Source organism: Biomphalaria glabrata, chromosome 8 (assembly GCF_947242115.1).
Source record: "Biomphalaria glabrata chromosome 8, xgBioGlab47.1, whole genome shotgun sequence".
NCBI lineage: Eukaryota > Metazoa > Mollusca > Gastropoda > Planorbidae > Biomphalaria > Biomphalaria glabrata.
The window spans coordinates 6,870,857-6,891,341 of NC_074718.1; the positions used below are offsets into that span (position 1 = coordinate 6,870,857).

At 34.6% G+C, this 20,485-nt stretch overlaps 1 protein-coding gene across 5 annotated transcripts in view; it reads left to right on the forward strand.

Annotated features, from left to right (window-relative positions):
- The window catches only part of LOC106057937 (ceramide phosphoethanolamine synthase-like), a 66,602-nt gene extending 47,372 nt beyond the window's left edge, over positions 1-19,230 (forward strand). For 4 of the 5 annotated variants that reach the window (XM_056037654.1, XM_056037652.1, XM_056037655.1 and 1 more), the window contains 4 exons: positions 4,667-5,576; positions 9,666-9,788; positions 11,079-11,159; positions 12,446-19,230. In XM_056037654.1, coding sequence (XP_055893629.1) covers positions 4,667-5,576; positions 9,666-9,788; positions 11,079-11,159; positions 12,446-12,469 — 1,138 coding nt within the window. In that variant the 3' untranslated portion in view covers positions 12,470-19,230. Of the gene's footprint in view, positions 1-3,350; positions 3,435-4,666; positions 5,577-9,665; positions 9,789-11,078; positions 11,160-12,445 lie in introns of those variants that run through there. The other variant, XM_056037656.1, reaches the window with a different exon arrangement.
- The last annotated feature ends 1,255 nt before the right edge of the window (positions 19,231-20,485 follow it).

Consider the following 20,485-nt stretch of genomic DNA (forward strand, 5'->3'; position numbering starts at 1 on the left):
TCATCATTGTTTGCGGCTGCCGTCTCATGCTCGCTTTTGGGGCGTAATCTAGAGACACATCTAGGCGATGCTCTTGACTCAATGGGCTGATAGCCATTAGATGGTGGAAATCATCAGCATCAAAGTCCATTTGAGTGAGGGCTTGAGAGGTCTAAATCCTCTCTTGCAAAGGCCCTGGACAGAAACCCTGCTGTTATGCGCAGTGTATTAATGTCACAAATTCAGGTCGAGAATTAGTGGTTTTCCAAATCTGTCTAGACGGTGATGGTGGAAATAAAATCTGCTAGATCTATAAACAGTACTGTTGTAAATTTAAGGGAAGCGCTCAAGTTTGAGGTGATGTCAAGAAACACAAAGCAGTGACTGCATACCTTGGGTTCGTTTCTGCCAAGTAGTCTAGTTCTACCAATAAGTTCTCCGGTCCTTCCTACTACGCTTCAGGCGCCACAGCCGTATAACAGCATTGCCCATTCTTGTTTCAGCTCCACGGCGCGATAGTCTCCCAGAGTGACCTGGTAGGACGAAGAACGCCTCTATCAGTAAACTCAATAGCTCCCTCTTGGGCGGAAGGAAACTTCTCTCCATCTAGACAGCGCACTTTCTTGTCCCGTGTTGAATTGTGGGTAATATCATGCTGGGTGGCAGTGCGCAGGGCCACGCCACACTATTACTGTAACTCGAGTAGAGTAAGAATTGTTGACATCAGTTTACAATGTTTGATACCCACACACACTTTTAAGGTTCTGTATCTTGAAAAGTCCGAGGATACCAAACTGTAAGCTATTACCCCTCATTAGGTGCGGACTGAATTATTAGTCTCAATAAACGTGTCATCAAAACTACATCTGGCTGTTAATATTGAAAGCCATGGGTTCACCTGGTGGCAATGAACTTATAAACTAATTAGGCTAATTAGAAGGTTCCCAATATTATAAAACTTAAATGGACTCGTAAAAAGTCATACAAATGTGTAAGGATTCAATCCTTGTGATTTCCACCTCGGGAGTCAAGCACTTCCCCATTTTGTGGCTGAATTTCATATCACATGTTGTAGCCCATTCAGGTCTGAGGGATGAAATATTACATCCGCCTAGTACTGGGTAGAAAGTAGTGATCGCAGTACGATACCAGGATCGATATTCGATACCACCGCCTGCTCCTCTACTGCTGTACACTTTCATAGGTTGCTTGATGCCCTGCTTAAATAGCCTAAACAAAATGCCCATTCTGCCAGAATCGATTTTCGGATGAGCTGTCGGAAATTAAGGGTTTAAACCATATTTAAAAAAAAAAACAGCTTGTATCCCATTTTTCAACAAGAGCACCATTTAAAAAAACATCCGGAGAAAAAAATGAATGTATGTACTCTTTTCAACAAGTGGGGGATGAATCTGATTTAAATATTTTTGCCCTTTGCATTGTTTCTGTATCGATTCGTTCTCTAAACAAAAAAAAAAGTTCATCTTTTAATGTTTAGTTTGTTAGTCTTTCAAGTCTTTCTTCTAGACATAGCGCATGTAAGGATAAACCCTAACACGAAATGTCTATTGCAATAAATTTTCGAGTCTTTTACAAACTCAACATTGATGATTTTCTATAGTGGAGATTTCCAAGTTCAACTAAAAAATGTCAAGGACGCTAAATTGACCCTCAATATTGCTAACAAAATTTTTAAAAGTTCTAAAATTCTTAACGTTTTTTTTTTTCTATATCTTTGACCACCTTTCAGAACTTTTACTCTTATACTTTTTTGTTTTAGTACTTCCAATAAACAAAGTATATTTCTGAACTATGACCCTGTCTCATCAGCTAAAGAAACTAAGATCATCAATCTTATGAAGTTAGATCTTTGGCAAACTTTTCCCTTCTTACATCGGCTAGCGTGGTGCATATCTCTTATGAATATAAAGTGGCATTCAGTTGCAAAGATGACTGATGTATTTGCATATGTTTGAAACCCTTGGCGTCTTTAGTATTACTTTCTTGGCATAAGTTCTGTGAAGACCTTGAGCGTAGTGTGTGGGTATGCAGAGCCTAGCTGGGGTTGTTTTGTTTTACACAAGGCGGCGTTAGTTATCGATCTATACTCGCATAGAACATTTTAGCAACATCTTATCTGGATTACCTGGCACTTTCTTCACGTATGCGCCTTGTTTATTGTGCCAGATACAACGCACGTCTGGTCATTTCAATGATGTCAAAACCAAAAATACCGCCAAGTTATGTAATCACTAAGCCTATTCTGTATAGGATGATCTAATTGGGAGCGCTAAATTTAGCCCATGACCTCAGTTAGGCTAGTACACACTTCAGCCAACAAGCGACTTACAGATAAGGGAATTTCTATTTCTGTCGCATAGTTCATTTTAAGTATCAGGAGATTGATGATGTATTTATTTCTAAGCTAATGTCTGTTTAGGGAGGGGTATGCTACCTTAGCCAATAACTGTCTCTTAACTTGTTGTCCATCAGTTAGTCAGGGTTAGACCATTGGGGGTCATGTCAACGTGACTGACCGATTCGGACGCTGCCACTCTAATTATTCACATCACAGTTTAGGTGTCCAGACTGTCTAGTCGATAATTCCACTGTCTATCCCACTCCAAACCTAGACCTCCCGTAAGGTACTAACCGCTTCAATAATTGATTGTTGGCCATGGACTCGATGTTTGTTCTTCTGTGACTGATGCATAACTTTAAGACTTTGAACATCTTAAAAAAAAACAACTTAGATTTGGTTTCGAAATTCTTGAATTTAAAAAGATTTTTAAAGCCCTGTAACAAATTTAGAAGAGATAAAAATAATAATGAACTCCATGACTCGGAATCGATATTTTGATTGCCTCACAAAACGTTGTAATCGAATACGTTCGTAAAGCATGTCGTCTGCCTCCGTCTTTCAGAACAAACACATAAACAAAAACTTGCTTTTTTGTTATCAACACAATCTTTCAAACTTCAGTCACGCTGTTTTTTTTGTGTATTAATAGATGCTAATTATTTATTCATAGCTGGCTTTGTGAGGAGAAACGAAATTTTTGTTAAAGAGATGAAATGGTGCAAGAAGTGGCGACATTTACATTTTAACCTCGAGTCTTAATAAAACCTGGCCATTTATGGTTTTTATTGTTCTTGCAAAACTTTATTTAAAAAAAAACAACAACTTATTGGTGCCTTTAGGCTGCTTATAAATCAACACGATTCTCTTGTCTGTCTTATTAGAATGTATTGCTTGATAAATTAGTTCATATGAATAATGCAGCTCTAGTGCTTTTTTCACGCGTACACAGAGACCCTGCCATCCTTATGATAACACTAATCTACTGTGTGTTGGTGTGTATGTGCTGACATATGAGTGTGTCAAATCTGCATTCATTATTAGCAGTTAATGAATCGTAGGCATTGATAACCAAGCAATCAATATAGCTGCAGAGGTAAAAGGCCATTTGTACTCTTATTATGTATAGTGTATGTTATTGTTTTTATCTGGGTTGGATATAAAACATCTGAAGCCCCATCAGATTTTAAAAGATTTATTCATACTTTCCCTATTTTTAATCAGGTTTTTATTTTTCATTCTGAGTGATAGTAGTGGGGCTCTATTTTTTTATTTTTTTTTTGTGGTTCTATGTGATGCTAATGAATTTATGTGGAAAAACTGGAGTGGATCTCAAGGTTCATCTATAGGACATTTGAATTTTCTTTCAAGTTTTCTAAAATTCAGGCATAACTTTATTTGCATCCTTTGGGAAATAAAGTCCTATCAGTTCCCATTTCTGAGAGCTACATTGTGCTATGCTATAGAAAATGTACCCAAGCATTGATTTTTTTTTGTTCTCAAAAATTCAAGTCTGTGCATGTTTTTTCATGTTTGATTCATGGAAATCTGTTTCGGGAATACACTAACCTAAAGGGACCCCTTTCAGTCTAGTGTTTATAGCAACCAAAGCAGTGAAAGGCAGCTATTGTGTGTGTCAGATCAAAAAGTAAAAGCACTATTGTGTTCAAGTGTTTTCTAAATACCCTGATATTTGAACTGGCGTACTTATACACTTATCTTCTTATCCTTGTTATTTATTGATTACATTTGAAAGATAAATGCATTCCAAGCATAACCTCTGCATGTTATCAAGTTGCACACGTTGATAGAGTTTTCTGTTTGATTCAAGTTTTATATGATCAAAAGGTCTACTATCTCTACACTACTATACAAGTCAAGATATAAGCTATATACGCATGTACCTTTGATTTTGATGAAAATGACTGAATGATTATGTCTTTTTGTGTTCTTCAAAATGCACATCCTAAATTTTAATTTCTTTTCCATTTGTCAGCATCAGCAATTTTAATTTTAAAAAAATTTAAAAAAAACTAACAAAGAATAAATCAATGGGACCTGGTATCTGAATGGTAAACCAAGAAGTCTTGGGTTTGAATCTCATCGAAGATTGGTTTTTTTTTTTTGGACACCCCTAAGTCTGTCTAATTCTAATGGGTACTTGACCTTAGCTGGGGAAAGTAAAGACAGCTTACCCACATGACACCCTCGTGTACAGTCTGACATAGATTAGAAACTGATGACCTTTACCAAAAATATTTGATGTTTTATTTTTGATGAATGTTCCTTTGCATTTTCCTCAATAGTATTTATTTTTAATTTTAACAGATTGAAGAATTCACATGTACTATGTCCATGTCCTCAATTGACTGCATACTGGACTCCTCCCCCGTCCTGGGTCAGAAGGGCCTGCTGTTGTGAGACCATCTCCAAGATGTCCCCGTTTGGTTTCAGTGTTTTCAGAGATGCCAAAACTTGCTGCATATTCATTGGTCTGATCCTGCTGACCTACTATCTCATCATGGACATTATACTCTTTATGAGGTTCAAGACAGTGGACATTGTCGAGGATTCCAAAGCAGGGGCCCAAGATGAATTGTACTCGCCCTTCACACACTTGTCCGTCAAAGCCCTGATGAATGACCACACCAGCCAGTACATCATCAGCCCAAGCGCTGAGTACTTTGACACCATCACCCAGTTCTCGACCAGGTTTAGCTTCATCACACCTAACATCATCTCTTTCACTCATCTCTTCTTAGGCTTCCTTTCTGGCAAGTTTGTGGCCTCGGAAAACCTGCACGATCGCAGGGTGGGTGTGGTCATCTTCCATATCCGAACCTGGCTGGATGCTTTTGACGGCGTGGTCTTCCGGTCGCAATCTGGGACACACCTTCAGTTTCAGTCTGTCCGAGCGACTTTGGGATACTATGTGGACACCACCTGTGATGCTCTTGGGGGTGTGTTCCTCTGTTTTGGAATACTTTTCTATCTGTGGAAGAGGTTTGACAAGCCAGAGTTGCCTACTTGGACTAAAGCTCAGGAAGCTGCCTCAAAGACTGGGCTCTTAACCAATGGGCACACTACCAGTGGCAGAGAAACCTACAGTAAAAAGTATTTATTCTGGAAAGTCTTCTGCTATGGCCTGTGCTTGGCTTGCGCTGGGAAATTTTGGGATTTGACTGTAGGAGATTTTAAAGAAATATTTCAGACTCCTTTAAAGGATCCTAAATTATCTGTGAGTAGCTTTTTCTTGTTAAATATCTTAGTGCTTAATGTTTTGCTGTGTTAAATTGTCTTTTTATACAACTTGATCTAGATAAATTTAATATAAATAACTTAATGGATAGCTAGAATGATAGAAAATTTAATATAAATAACTTAATGGATAGCTAGAATGATAGTAAATTTAATATAGATAACTTAATGGATAGCTAGAATGATAGAAAATTTAATATAAATAACTTAATGGATAGATAGAATGATAGTAAATTTAATATAGATAACTTAATGGATAGCTAGAATGATAGAAAATTTAATATAAATAACTTGATGAATAGCTAGAATGATAGAAAATTTAATATAAATAACTTAATGCAGTGATGCCCAAACTACGGCCCGCGGGCCATATCCGGCCCGCAACATGGTTTCATCCGGTCCGCCGAACATCGGAACAAATTGGAAAAAAAAAAGGTTGAAAAATGTATTTTCCCTACGTTAATCTAATGTATAATATTCATATTACTAATTTTTTTACAGAACGTGTATTTTTGGCGAAAAAAGTTAACAGATTTTTATTCTTAGACTATGCCACTGCTTTCAAGAGCTGGCCATGTCCTTGACATCTTGGGTGTGTAACACAGGGCATCATTACTGCATTCTTTTGGTTCGTGTTCTTTTGGTATCAGTGCGAGTAGACTCTGAATGTAGAAAATTGAAGAAAATATGGACAGATCTTTGCTTTTTTGTGTGATACATGATAATAATCCAACATGTTTGATTTGTACAGATTTGTGGCAGCTGTTAAATTTCTTGGTGCTTTTAAAGAATATAACATAACAAAGATATAGTAAAAACATTTTTAAAATATGCAGACATTGTTGGTTTGAGCCGCAAAGAAAAAGATTGGCAATTCACGTATAATTGAGTGAGTTGAACCATTGACAAAAATATTTACCAAAAAGAGACAAGAAAATGAGTTGGCGGTAAGGGAAAACTACAGAATGGTTCGCATTAGAGTTCAGAAATGAAGCGTCAGCATCACTGACTTAATGGATAGCTAGAATGATAGAAAATTTAATATAAATAACTTATGAAAAAAAAAATGAATTTATGTATGTCTTAGTGAGCATCAAGGATTCTGTGTGATTGAACACTCTCTCTAGTGTTAATTTTATTTTTAAATATTTGAATGTAATGTGTAATTACTTAAGATAAATACTTTTATGCTTAAGATATTGCTTGTTAACAAGTCATCTTCTTTAATTTTCCCTTTTTTTTTTTTTTTTTTTTTACAACATATATATATAATATTGATTTCTCAATCTGCAAGGAGGAAAAAAAAAAATCATTATTACTTATTGTATTATTTCATAAGTGCCTGGAACAAAAATTTTAATGATTTGCTTTCAAGACATATTCTAAGGTTTCTAAAGGCCAAACCTTGACTCACAGCAAGCTCCCCCTCCCACTGAGGGAAGAAAAACAAAATTTCGACTGCCCCAGACTTGCTAAATTCGGTCACCAGACCTGGGAAGACAAACGCTCTTGGCCTGTTTAGTGGCATAGGTGCATAGCACACAACTGCAGTGTATGGCTTTTAGAATTTCAGCCTCTCTAGCCCTGAATAGAGTTTGATAATGATTGATGATCTCAGCATTAAAATTGAGAGCTTGTTAGTGGCTGGCTTTAGCTGGGATGATGTTGACTGCCTCAGAACTTCTGAGCCTTCTGGAAGCTGAAGGAGACTTTACAGATCCTAATGGACAAACTAATTAGCAATTAGCATCTTGAAGTCTTTCATGATAAAGTAAACAATTACAAGGATGCTAAATTGAACTTCAACTAGCAAACTAAATGGAAGACCTTAAAAATGGATTCTGTTCAAATGTACAGTAAGTTATACATTTAACTTTAAAAAAACACATCATTTATCAACACTCCCTCACAAGTAAACTCTGCACTCTATACAGAAGAAATGAAGAAATTAATTGTAGATAAAATAAATGAGAAATGGACGATCTCCCATTCAAATCACAAGAAAGATGATGCTTACTATAAGCTATCCCGACAAGACCAACTAATCTTTTGACTCAGGACCAGACACAACAGAATGTGACAACACATGTACTGGAAGCTCAAAATTGGAACCAGTGAAATCTTCCCATGTGGAGTATCACCAGAAAATGCCGACCACGTCCTCCAAAACTGCTCTCTTTACCAAGAGGCCCGTATAAGACATTGGCCCCAAATCACCCCAATAGAAAGGAAACTATATGGAGAGCTCCCTGATTTGGAAACCACTGCGCAGTTCATCTCATGAATTGGTCTAGTCATATGAACACTCCAACATAACAATGAGAACGAAGAAGAAAAATCAACACTCCCTTTATTTTGTATACCAGATGTATACACCAAAAAGCTTGCTATTTATAGTTGTTCTCCATCTATGCAGACTCCAATATTTGTTTATATTTCTGTTCTTTTAACTGATAGGAAGCTTCTATTACTTTTTTTTTTTTAAATATAATGTAAGAGATTAAATTAAAAGATTAGTAGCAGCAGCTATCAGGTGGTAGATCTATACAGCCAGTTCAATGTTTGTGTTTGTCTGAATGTTTCTAGCTTCTAACAAATGTATAAAGCTCAAAGGGAGTTTGGGTAATAAATGTTCCACTTTGCTGGTACTGTTATCTTAGGCAAATGTTATTGCCTGACAATGCTGGACACATTTTCTTATCCCTAGAACACTGTTGCCCTATTTATAGCTAATCAAAATGTAAAAGAAAAATCCTACAATATTTGTAATCAAAGAGATTTTGTCATTCCAGTAAACAGTAAAAAAAAACAAAAAAAAACCCTCCTAGTAGTTTAAAATATAAATATGGAGTTTGAAGCTTTTAGTGCTGAAACTAATTATGAATAAACATTATATATAATAATAGCAGCACTAAGGCACTGACGTTATTTAGAGTAGAAAGGGAAGAAATTAGGGTGAAACAGACAAGAGGAGAACTCGAACAACTGACCCTGACACGGCACCATCGCCTAGCTGCGACCAAATACCAGTCTAACAACCACTTCGGCTATGCAGCTCTCCAAAAAGAGCATTTAAGTCAGCATTGTTAAAATCTGTCGTTGAATCATCACCCACATTTCTGTCGATGTAGTCCCCACATGACTAACATTGAATTGGGTTAATGAATTTGAAAAGTTACTTAACTACTATATTATGTTTGGACTATGTGATGTAAGCGCAAATAGTTTATATAAACATTCTAAATTTTTCATATGAATATTTTGAGTCTCAATATTGAGAAGATAGGGTTGAAAAAGATCTTATTTATGTTATATGCAGTTTTAAGTCCACAATATTTCTTTGATTGTTGAAATCTTCAGCTTTATTGAGAATAATATGAGAGGAGGACAGTGATTTTTTTTTCTTTTAACAAAGCTCAGTGCTAGAAAAATAATTTTTTTAATCATAAGTTTTAATTATAAGGGATGAATTTTTTTTTTACAACTGAAAAAAGTTGTTGGAAATTACTGTAATCAGTTAAAATCCTGCACTCAATAACCTAGCAGTCCTGATTTCTTGGCCACAGGCAGGCAGGGGGGAAAAATAGTTTTTAGGTACTTTTAATTGTAAACAGTTTAATTGCCTTCATAAAAAATTTTATTTGAGGTCTGTCTTGCAAGGTAAATTATTGTACACTAGTGCTTCCCAACCGTGAGTGTCAATATGACACTCCTTGAAGGAGCTCTTAAGGGTGCCTTTATAACGCTTGGTATTGCCAAAAGATCAGACTGTACTGTTTTGGGATATTTTTTAAGATGTAGATCATTGGTTACTATGATATATTTAGGAGTTGTACATTCTGTAATAGTACTTTCACTAAAGGACATGTATAGTTGGTTGACTGGTAAAATAAAAACTTATCACGATGGGAGATTTGTGAGATGAATGAATAGTATGACAATAACTGAAACAGTCCCATGATGCAACATCAGCATTGATCTAGATTCAAACTTAATATCTTATAATATTATTACTATTTGATTCTGTATCACGTCTCTACTTCATCTTGCTTACTTTTTGTCTTATCAGATGCTACAGTTTGAACTGTGTCACTCTACCACAACAGTCATATTGTTCTACTTGTGGAGAATAGTTGAGGGACAAGCGTTGTTACAGTATATCCTTATCCCTATCATCATTGACAAAATATGGGTAGGTTTTGTTTTGCATTGCAAGTAACACTTTTATTTACCTAATTTTTTTTAAATCCCAGAAAACATCTGAGCAGCCAAATTTTTTTAGGGAAATTAAAGCAAACTGGGATGAGTGGTCTTATAGTAATATCCAGTGGTCCACAAACAATAATTAAAACAAAGAACATATAATCAGAATAATGGCTTTCAGCAAAAGTGATGTCTGTAACTTCACTCTGCCATGACATCGGCATGTTAATGAATGCATATATGCACTGCATTGCACCAACTAAAGAAAATGTACATCATGGGGAGAAACTAGTCTCATTCACAACATATATCAGGGACTGATTTAATTAAGATAGTGAAAGGTTTTGAGTTGCCCAGGGTGTCACCCTTATAGGGGGCTCCCACATCTTAATATTTTTTGAGTTGCCCAGGGAGTCACCCTTAATATGCTTATTAAATTTAAAAAAAAATTAGTATCTAATTTTGCTTCAAAAATTTGGCATTCTTTTAAATTTTTTGATATTAAAAAATGAATTTATATTGAAAGTGTAGGGACCGCCACTCCTGTCCAAAGCTTCTACTTTTTATTAAAATCTGGCACAAACATTTATTAAAGTAAAGGTAGTTTAGTTTATGCTGTTAATAACATGATAAAAGTTTAGGTGGTTTTTATTTAAATAATCTTTTTTTCTATTTATATGTATACATAACACATGTTTAATTGGATGCACAGGATGTCAGCAGATTCAAAGTTTGGTAAATTTGTTATGTTGCAAACTTTTGAAAATTTTACAACTTTTGTGTTGTGTTCATTTTAGATTCCATAAAATTGTCTACAGTTTTATTGGCTAATTCTTCTATTCGAAACGGATATTTATATAGAAATACAGATTGTTCCTAATATTAAGCATTGAAAATGTTGCCAAATGTTGCTTATTTGATTGGACAAAATTTGCAAGATCTATACTATAGACAACAGCAACAAAAAAAATTACTAAATTTGAAACATTTGATTAACTATACTGTACTTAATATACTTTTAACTCCTGGCTAGAATAGTACCCATTAAAAACAAATGTTACAGAGGAGTCTTTTCAGATCAAAGTTTTCTTGTTTTTGTTTATTTTTTTGTACTTGTTAACTTGATTAGAAACTGCAGAGATAATTAAATTACATCTACAGGGCAACTGAAATAATCTTAGACAATTTTGTTGCTTTTATTGCATTTAATAGGTAATGCTTTTCCTTTTGGCATAATATTTAAATTACATTTCTCTGTTTTTTGTCTGTTTTCTGACAGGAGTTCTTAAACTATACCCAGTATATACTCCTATTCATTATAGTTGGTCTCTACCTTATCTGCCTGTTATACATAAGACATGTAAGTAGATTTTAGTGTTTTCCTTACATATACACTCATCACTGCCTTTCAAGCTTGACATTGTTATAAGTGAATAGCTTTCTCGGCAGGTTAATACTATTTAGTCCTCTAAAACAGTGTTTATTATCTTGGACTATTGACATGATGCAAACAATATATTCCATTTTTATATCCTTCAGTAGCTGACCAAGTGCTGCTGTGTTCACAAAAGCTTTAATTTGTCAGCGGCCTTTAAAACAGTGTTTCTCTAACTTTTACTGGTGGTGCCCCCTAAACCAAAAAAAAAAATTATTGCGCTGTCGCAGATAGCTAGGCTATCTGAAGGAGTGCTGTACGCTCCACCAGCGTAGTTCTGAAACTAAAGTGGGATAGACATTCAACACAGTAGAACATATTTGTTTGAATTTGGCTTGGTCCTTCAGTGAAACCTTTTATAGCAGTCCTTTTTGGCTCCAGCAAAAGTTGCTAGCAGAATGTTACATCACTGGAAAAAAATGTGACCAAACGTGACTTCCTTACTCTAGAATCACATTATCGAAGATGTATTGAAATGTCTTTTTTAAGTTGTATTTTTTAAATTGATCTTATTGCTGATGCTTCTCACGAAAACAGAATGAAAGGTTTAATTAAAAGATAAATGATAGGACATGACATATTTAATCATTTCATTTTTCAAACATCACTAGTACTTGTTATGCTAATCTATAGATTTCTAACCACAATGCAAATGCAAAAGATATTTTATCCTTGGGGGGAAAAAAATGTAATTTCAAGGGTGTGTCTCTGTATGAGAAACACTGCTTTACAAGGTTAAATTTGTGATTTAAATGTGCTGACCTCCACCTCAGTCTTTTCTTAGATGGACTTTTATCAATGAATTCCATTTTGTTAATTGAAATTTGGAAATGGAAGATAACTGGAAATGTTGCATTCATGAAGATTTGATTAAAAGTTAATTATCCATAGAGTAATAAGCTTTGAAGTGACTAATTAACTAGTTTTGGACAGATTGGGGAAGTACTTTATCAAAACATTTGTCAGCAATTTTGGGCAAAGAGGAGTTGAGTGCATTAAGAATGATTCAGCTTATCTCTCATCAAAAGTGAATCACATTGCTAACTTAAGGTTTTCTAAAAATGTAAGACATAATATGTTCATTACCTTTGTTGAGCTAAATCTCTCTTTACAATGATAGACATTACACAAGCTTCTACATGTCCATATTTATATAGTAATCATAATTTAAAGAAAGTCACTTCATTACATCTGTTGTCTTTGTCTTTCAGCTAAGGACAACATTGGGCCTCTAGCTGAATCGAGTGAAATCGAAGACTCCATGCTGTGTGACTACCACATCGTTTCCTGGCACGCTAGTAATGTGGCCATTAGCATTCTACAGCAGGGCTACAACTCAGCCTCAGGTGTGCCTACCTTGTGATTGCCTCTACGTCCAACCTTACGTGCCCAGATTCATTTTCAGTCTTGTATTTTTTTATTTCCTATATTTTTTTGTTTTGTTTTGTGGTCGCTACATTTACTCTCCACCTAAGCATCATGTAGTTCCAATGCACACAATTACTGGGAGTATGATTTCCTCCACGGATCATATGGCCACCCCTCTCTTTGTGTGTCAGCTCAGTATTCTTTAGAGGACAGTGATACAAAATACTCATATTTAAGAATTCTGCTAGTTCCAAAGAACTGCAACTGTCATCTTCCATAAAATTAAAATTTTACACATGTAGAGTTATTCTGTTTCTACACACCTTACTTCAAATAACATTGTATGTTTCTCTGGATCCAGATTTAAATAATTCACAGTGTAATAGCATGACTACTTATTTGACATGATATTACTGTTTTAATATCAGATACATAATTATATGTACAAGTTAATCAAAACAAAGCTGTTGAAGTTAAGTGGTTTGTAACATACCTGGTCATGTGGTATGTGCTCTGGACTGTCATTTCAATGGTTCCAGATTCATATCTGTCCTGCCATCAACCCCTATCATCCTTAGGAGGTTCGAGCAATACTGAAGGAACATCCAAAACATGTAACACAAACAACATAGATACCTTCAGCGATATACACATTACAAACTGCATGTTACTAAAAGCTTTTTTTTAAAAAAAAAAAGGGCTAAAACTTTTAGTTTCTTAGTATTTTATGAAGGGTACATATGTTATTGTATGATTGAAAAATGTGACATATGCTAAACAGATGAGGCCAGTTAAAATATTTATCATTATGTCATAGAAAGATAAAACTCGTACGCATAATGCTTTGATCATCTGCCATTTTATTCCTTCATATCAATTCAAATCACGTTTTATTTTGTAGTTTTTTTTGCTGCTGATGTACCCGATGCTAAGATCCCTGAAGCTTTTATGTACATTGTAATATTTAAAATTTGTAATAATATAAAAGTATTGTGGGTTTTTGTCCGCTATGTTTAAATATCTATGAATTTTGAAAACTTAAGAATTAGTCACCCCCATGTACTGGCAGAGATTTTATAAATCTTATCCTATGAAATATCAATCTTATATTACAATATCAACGCATTTTTTAAATAGTGTATTGAATTTTTAAAATTTTTTTTTAATTTTCTAAATGTTTAGTTATAGTATCTCCAAATTGTTGACAACTTAAAGTTATAATATCAGTTCAACGTTTGTATTTATATTTGGCCATGACCCAGAACAAAGAGCTTAAACACGGTAGAGTTAAGAGCTGTAGATTCATTGCTTACATTTGTATATTGTTTTATTCTGTTAGTTGGTCTTGAAGTTTATGAACATTAACTGTTGCATAATAAAACAATCAAATATGTAACAGTAAAATGAAATATGCATGTTTAAAACACATTAATATGAACTATTACTTTACCATCTGCCTAAAAATATTTACCTAGAGTAAGAAACAGTCTCCAATTAATATCTAACATAAAAAGGGTCACAGCACCTTTGGCATATTAGATTTTTTGCAATATTTTTTTTGTTCGTTTTCACATTATTTCAAATTGTAGCTCTTGTAGTTTTAACTGCTGCTTTCTTAACTGTCCAGTGTAGACTGTTCATATTGTTTCATAAGGCACACTACAGCATACTAGTTTTTATTTTTCTATTTTATTTTTCTATTTTCTTTTGCTTTCAATGATAGCAAGAAGGCTTTAAGTGAACTTGTTGTTCGTTTTAAAAAAGCCAATTAGTTTTCCGACCATCGTGTTGTAATACACATCCAAAATGTACATAATAGTCTACAGGCATATAGCAACATTCAACATATTGTTAAAACGACTGAAATGGCAATGACTGGAGAGAGGACTTTATTCAGTTCAGTGTCAGTTATCTTACTGTCGAGAATGGGTTTAGTTTTTTTTTTTTTTTTTTTTTTTTTTTTTTTTTTTTTTTTTTTTTTTTAGTTTTAAAACTTGTAGTGCTGATAAGTACAATTTTTTACAATGTCAATAACTGTACAGGGATGCCCAAACCTACGGCCCTTGGGCCATATCCAGCCCATGACCTGCAGCCCCATTGACACTTTTGCTGACGATAAAGCTGCAGTGTTTCAGTTCCTTTGTGATTTTTTTCTGATGATGTGGCCCTCGGCAAGTGTGCCTGAAAGGAATACAGTCGTCCCCCCCCCCCCCGGGCTGAAGAAGGTTTGGCATTGCTGACTCATAAGCTACTGTTTCACAAACTATAATTAACAACTGCTGAATCAGCTTGTCTGTTTGTGTGTGTGTTCAAGTTAAAATTTGTAAAAAAAATATTTTTTTTTTATTATAGTTCAAAAAGAATGTTGAACGTTTCATAGATCTTTACAACTTTTTGGATTTTTTTTATGTGTTTCCAACTCTTGTTTGTTTCTTCTCTACACGCTTATATTTTTTGTGAAAATAAATGTGTTAAAATATTGGCTGCAGTTTGTTAAGTAGAGAGAGAGAGGAGGTCAGATGAAGCCAGAGTTTAACTTTCTTTTTGTTATTGTTATTACCTAGAAAACAGTCGCCTAAGTTGGTTTTTTTTCTTATGTAAGGAAAAATTGAGCTTAACCTGCAGTCCAACACAAATATGTTTTAAAAATATTGGTTTGCGATGTAGAAAATCTGACATAGAATAAATAAATTTAATATAAATTGAAACTAAATTATTGGAAAACTCAACCGTAAAATATTACTTAGACATTGTCCTGTTTGATCATCTGTTATTGTCTGGCCGCATTCTCATTGTAGGAGTGTTGTCACTAGCTCATGTTGTGTTCCTTACAATTGATACATATATCTTGATATATATATATATATATATTACGTAAAATATACATACATTTCAATTATTCTCTTTTCAATTCTGCATGGACATCAATACCTTGAGTAAAAATGTTTCTTGACTTTAACATTTCCAAGGAATGTTCTTTTCTGCCAGATTCAAAGGGAAATAACTATTAGGAATAATTCAGGAGTACTCCAGTTTAAAATGTTAGCCAGTTTAAGCGCCTATTGTGATATCACTTGTTATTGTTTTCTGTGAAACTGAAAGGACATAATGCATGTATAGTCTGCTAGATGTTCTCAGGTCTGTTGGTTTCTTGTAAATAATGTCCTGGAGATAGAGATTACATTTGGGCACTTTTTTTGTTGCGCTCTGCTAGACTTAACATATTGTGAAGGCAATGCACTAATCATCATTTTAGTCTGTGGAAAATTCATGCAATATATTTGAAAGTTATGATTGTGCTCTTGGGGCAGTTACTTGTACAAATGTAAACACATTCCTTAAATTTATTTACTTACAGGATTCAATAACTTGTCAAATAGAACTGTGTTATTGGTGGCAACATTTTTTTTTCCAATAATTCTTTAATAAGTCTTTTGTTTTTTTTTCTTTAATCATTTTATTAACCATCTTGTGTTGTCTTTTTTTTTTTTGTCTGTGTTGTGTAAAAGTAATGTTTTGTAGTTTTGATTCTCTTGGGCTAAAATGAAAATATTGTTCTGCCTTGATATCACATCAAAAAGTGTTTTTTTATATCACATTCGGCGATGTATTAATGTAAAGATTATTTGCTTCAAAAATGTTTCGGTGTCTTCTATTGAACTGCAAATCTGAAGTGTTAGTAAATGAGTATCTTCCAGACTGAACTCTGCTTACAAAGTTGGTTAGACTTTTTTTTTTTCAGAGAACTTGTCAATCTTTGATACCATTATATCAATTGCAATGATACCATTATATCAATTGCAAATAAATTACTGTGTACTTGTCAAATAATTACATATCAAAATTCAGTTGGGTTATATGTCAATTTTTATATGTCAACTTTTCTCAACTTTAAGGAAACCTTTTTTTTTAAGGCTTGTCATTCTACCTGTGAAACTTGCCTATATAATTTAAAAAAACAAAACATGACATTTTATGAAATTTAATCTGGTCATTTATTCAAATACAATAGAGTTTTATGGAAACATTTTTTTCTTTCAATTAGATCAAATACCTTCGGATGAAGATTTCAGATGAAATTTAGATTTTACTCTAGTCATTCCCAAAATGAATCATTTTATCTATAAAGTAAGGGAGATAATACAAAAATCTGTTTCATTACTATATTTTGTAATACAAATATGTTAAACAGAGAGGTCAAAGTGTGTCCACCGAAGAGTTCTACCAATAGTTTTGAAAGTTTCTATTATCATATTTAGCTCACATCTGCTTAATTCTGCGTACTTTGTACGTTACTGATTTGATTTTTATCAAGTTACATTTGTACCTGTGTTAGCATTTGTATTACCAGTGTTAGCATTTTTATATATGTACAAGATTTTTTTGAAAGAAATTAATGTTTTTTCTAACAGCGTTTATTTTTTTACAAAAATATTCCAGGAAATTTAGTGATTAGCAATAGTAGACATAGACTCGAGGCTATTATAATTGAAGTAATAAATGATACAGAAGTGTCATAGATGACAGGAGACAATTTGGTGAATATGTGGGCAAATAAATCAACCTAAGTAAAGATAATTTATCAGATTTGATAATCCCAAAGAAGCTATTATAGTAAGAGACTTAAACACCAGAGTATCCATTTCTGGATGTGGGCACTGAGGGAGGAGTAGTCCCTGAGCTAATTACTTTGTTTTAGAATTTGAAGTGTTTTGTTCTTTTGGTTTCATCTACCATATATTGGGCCCATATGACCTGCACATGCATATATCACGCACAAATTGACTTGCCGTAAACTTGTCACAGTAAATTACTGGTAAATCAAAGATTCTCTGCCGCATCGGTACTCTTTGTTTTCTTGAGGCTTAGAATGAGATGTGCATAAAACTTTCCAATGCACATTTCAAAGCTACACAGCGAACTATAGGAGGTATAAAGGCCACCGGTACGTCCATAGATTTGTTACCCCATGTTAATGGGGAAAAAGAAATTTTGTATACCAAGCACAGCTGCCATCGGTTTGTAAAAACCGTTTGATCGTCTTATGAGCTGAGCCGAAGGCTCTTTGAGCAAAAGTTTGAAAAAAAAACCTGTCTGGGCGCCAAACAGTAAAAAAAAAAAACCTGCGTGAACACACAGTTCTGTTTGAGAGGAGACCCGAGTCAATACCTATGTAAAGAATTGCTGTTTCCAATGCCTTTGGCCCCGGACGCATGCTTGGCTGAACATGGCTGAAGGCCGAGGACACCGGGAGCCTCCGCCATTTTCCTTCGTTATACCAAGCTATACTCGCTATTTATGTATCAGTCCCATTGAGGAACAGCGCATGGATGTGTGACAGGTTTATGGGGACTCTTTTGCAACTCCGCCCGTGCAATGAGTGGACTCTCGTCTACCCATGGGCATCCCCAGGGGAGTTATGTTTCGCCATTCATTTAGCCTAGTTACCCCCTCAAGTAACCGTTTCCACCTGGGTGCCATGATGAGGCAGAACAGCGTACCCAGGGTTTGTAAAAACCTGAATAACTTGTGGGTTATATGTGTTAAAATACGGTATTTCTGTGTAGCTTTTGGGCTGTATGACTAAGGGAGAGCAATTGACTGTTGTAAAAGCCACAGTGTAATCTCATAAACATTTCTTAATTCTATGTCTACTGGCCTTAGCCCTTTTTCCTTTGACCAGAGTACCGCTTTCAATTATTTTACATAATAAATTTGCATAATGAAAGAAATTTGAAATCTATGTTTGGTTTCAATCTATTTGTTTAGTTTCTTTTGGAGATTTTCACTAGGTGAAAATAAAACAAATTCATGTTTTTAATAAGATGAGAAATTGTATTAGACATCATAATAATGAAATCAGTCATTCAATCCTTTTGAAATATGATTATTTTTTTTTGGCAAGTCTTAGTAATTGTGTTATGTACTTTTCAAAGGAAGCAATGATTGTTGATGGAACAAAGCAATTATTTTTGTTTGCAAGAGCTGATAAAATGAGGCTAGAAAAATAACTTTAAACCTTCTCTTGAGTAAACTAGTAGTGCAAGTTTTATGAGAAAATTCCCCACACGCCCTTTTTTTGTTCCCCTGCCACCATTATGTAACTCATAAACGAGATAATTATTTGTTCTCGCCATTTAAGTGGTAGATGTTACATTTCAGCGATATGGTGGCCCCATCATTTGTTTCATCTTATTTGCTTTGAGTGTTGGCTGTGGGTTAAAACTATGTTGCACCGTCCCATCCATCCATTTCATTTTTTTGTAATGTATATACAGGTTAGTGCAGAATGGTAGAACTCTTCTGTGCTGTTTGGTTAGTGTGTGCATTTTGGTTTGGTGTGGATTGTTTAATTTCCATTATTGTTTCCAGTTTATATAGAATGTAGGATTCCTACACTTGTTTATAAATGATATATACAAATATATATATATATATATATATATATATATTCTATACTATTATATATTTATATGTAGCTCTATATAGTGTGTTTCTGGTTTGTTTGAAATATTTGCCTTAATAAGACAGGAACTCAAACAAAGTTTAGAGTGGACTGCCAGTGTATGTGCTGCTCTAAAGTTGTAGTCCAGGTTCTTTTTGCAATTTATTAAAAGATACAAAGAGAGTTACTGTTCCTTGTTTTGATTTTTAAAGAAACATTTTGGTTTTTGTTTGTTTTTGTTTGTGTTAATTTTAGACTTTTTTTTTTATAGTTTTCTTTATCATTTATCAACAATTAGTTACCACTTAATCTGATACATTAAAACAGTAAACTAGAAATACACTTGATTTTTTTTTTTCAGCTACCTGCCAGGCCGTATGTGCTCTGGAGTGTCACATCAGTGTTCCCCTGCTCAAATCTTGTCCACAGCCATCCCCTTCCCCGTCTTTCTGCGGGAGGTTTAGTTAGGGTGTAATAATCTTCCATTCTGTAGGACAGCGTGCGGGAGGTTTAGTTAGGGTGTAATAATCTTCCATTCTGTAGGACAGCGTGCGGGAGGTTTAGTTAGGGTGTAATAATCTTCCATTCTGTAGGACAGTGTGCGGGAGGTTTAGTTAGGGTGTAATAATCTTCCATTCTGTAGGACAGTGTGCGGGAGGTTTAGTTAGGGTGTAATAATCTTCCATTCTGTAGGACAGTGTGCGGGAGGTTTAGTTAGGGTGTAATAATCTTCCATTCTGTAGGACAGTGTGCGGGAGGTTTAGTTAGGGTGTAATTATCTTCCATTCTGTAGGACAGTGTGCGGGAGGTTTAGTTAGGGTGTAATAATCTTCCATTCTGTAGGACAGTGTGCGGGAGGTTTAGTTAAATAGTTTAGTTAGTCTAAATAAAAGTAATACCCCCAACTCAAAGGGTTTAGGTGGGAAGGGTAGTAGATGTATTCGCCCCCCCCCACCACATCCCACTCAATCGGCTAACAGGGAAACGACATAATATAAAGATCGGTTAAAGTATCAATAACAAGTTTTAATTATATAGATATTTAATTAATTCTGTTAACAAGCTGTGATTTTTACACACAAAAAAATTGGACCGCCCCCCCCCTCGAAAATTTAGGGGGGTGGGTGGCTGATTAATGCCATTGCCACGTCCCCACCCCACCAAATCGACCAACTTTCTAGCGGGGGGCGAAATAATCTAAAAATAGGTTGAAATATAAATAATTACTATATATTATTAACATAACTATTAAATTCGTATACAAATCGTGTGATTTCTTTACTAAAATTCGTCATCGGAGGGGGGTCGGCCGAGTGGTGGGGGCGATCGTCCCTTTTCTTAATCGTATCTTTGTAGTCAAGAAAAAAATATTGTCAGCCATTGTTTTTTTTTGTTTTTTTAAAGTTACTGCTAGCACTCATAAACAGGAAATGGTCTA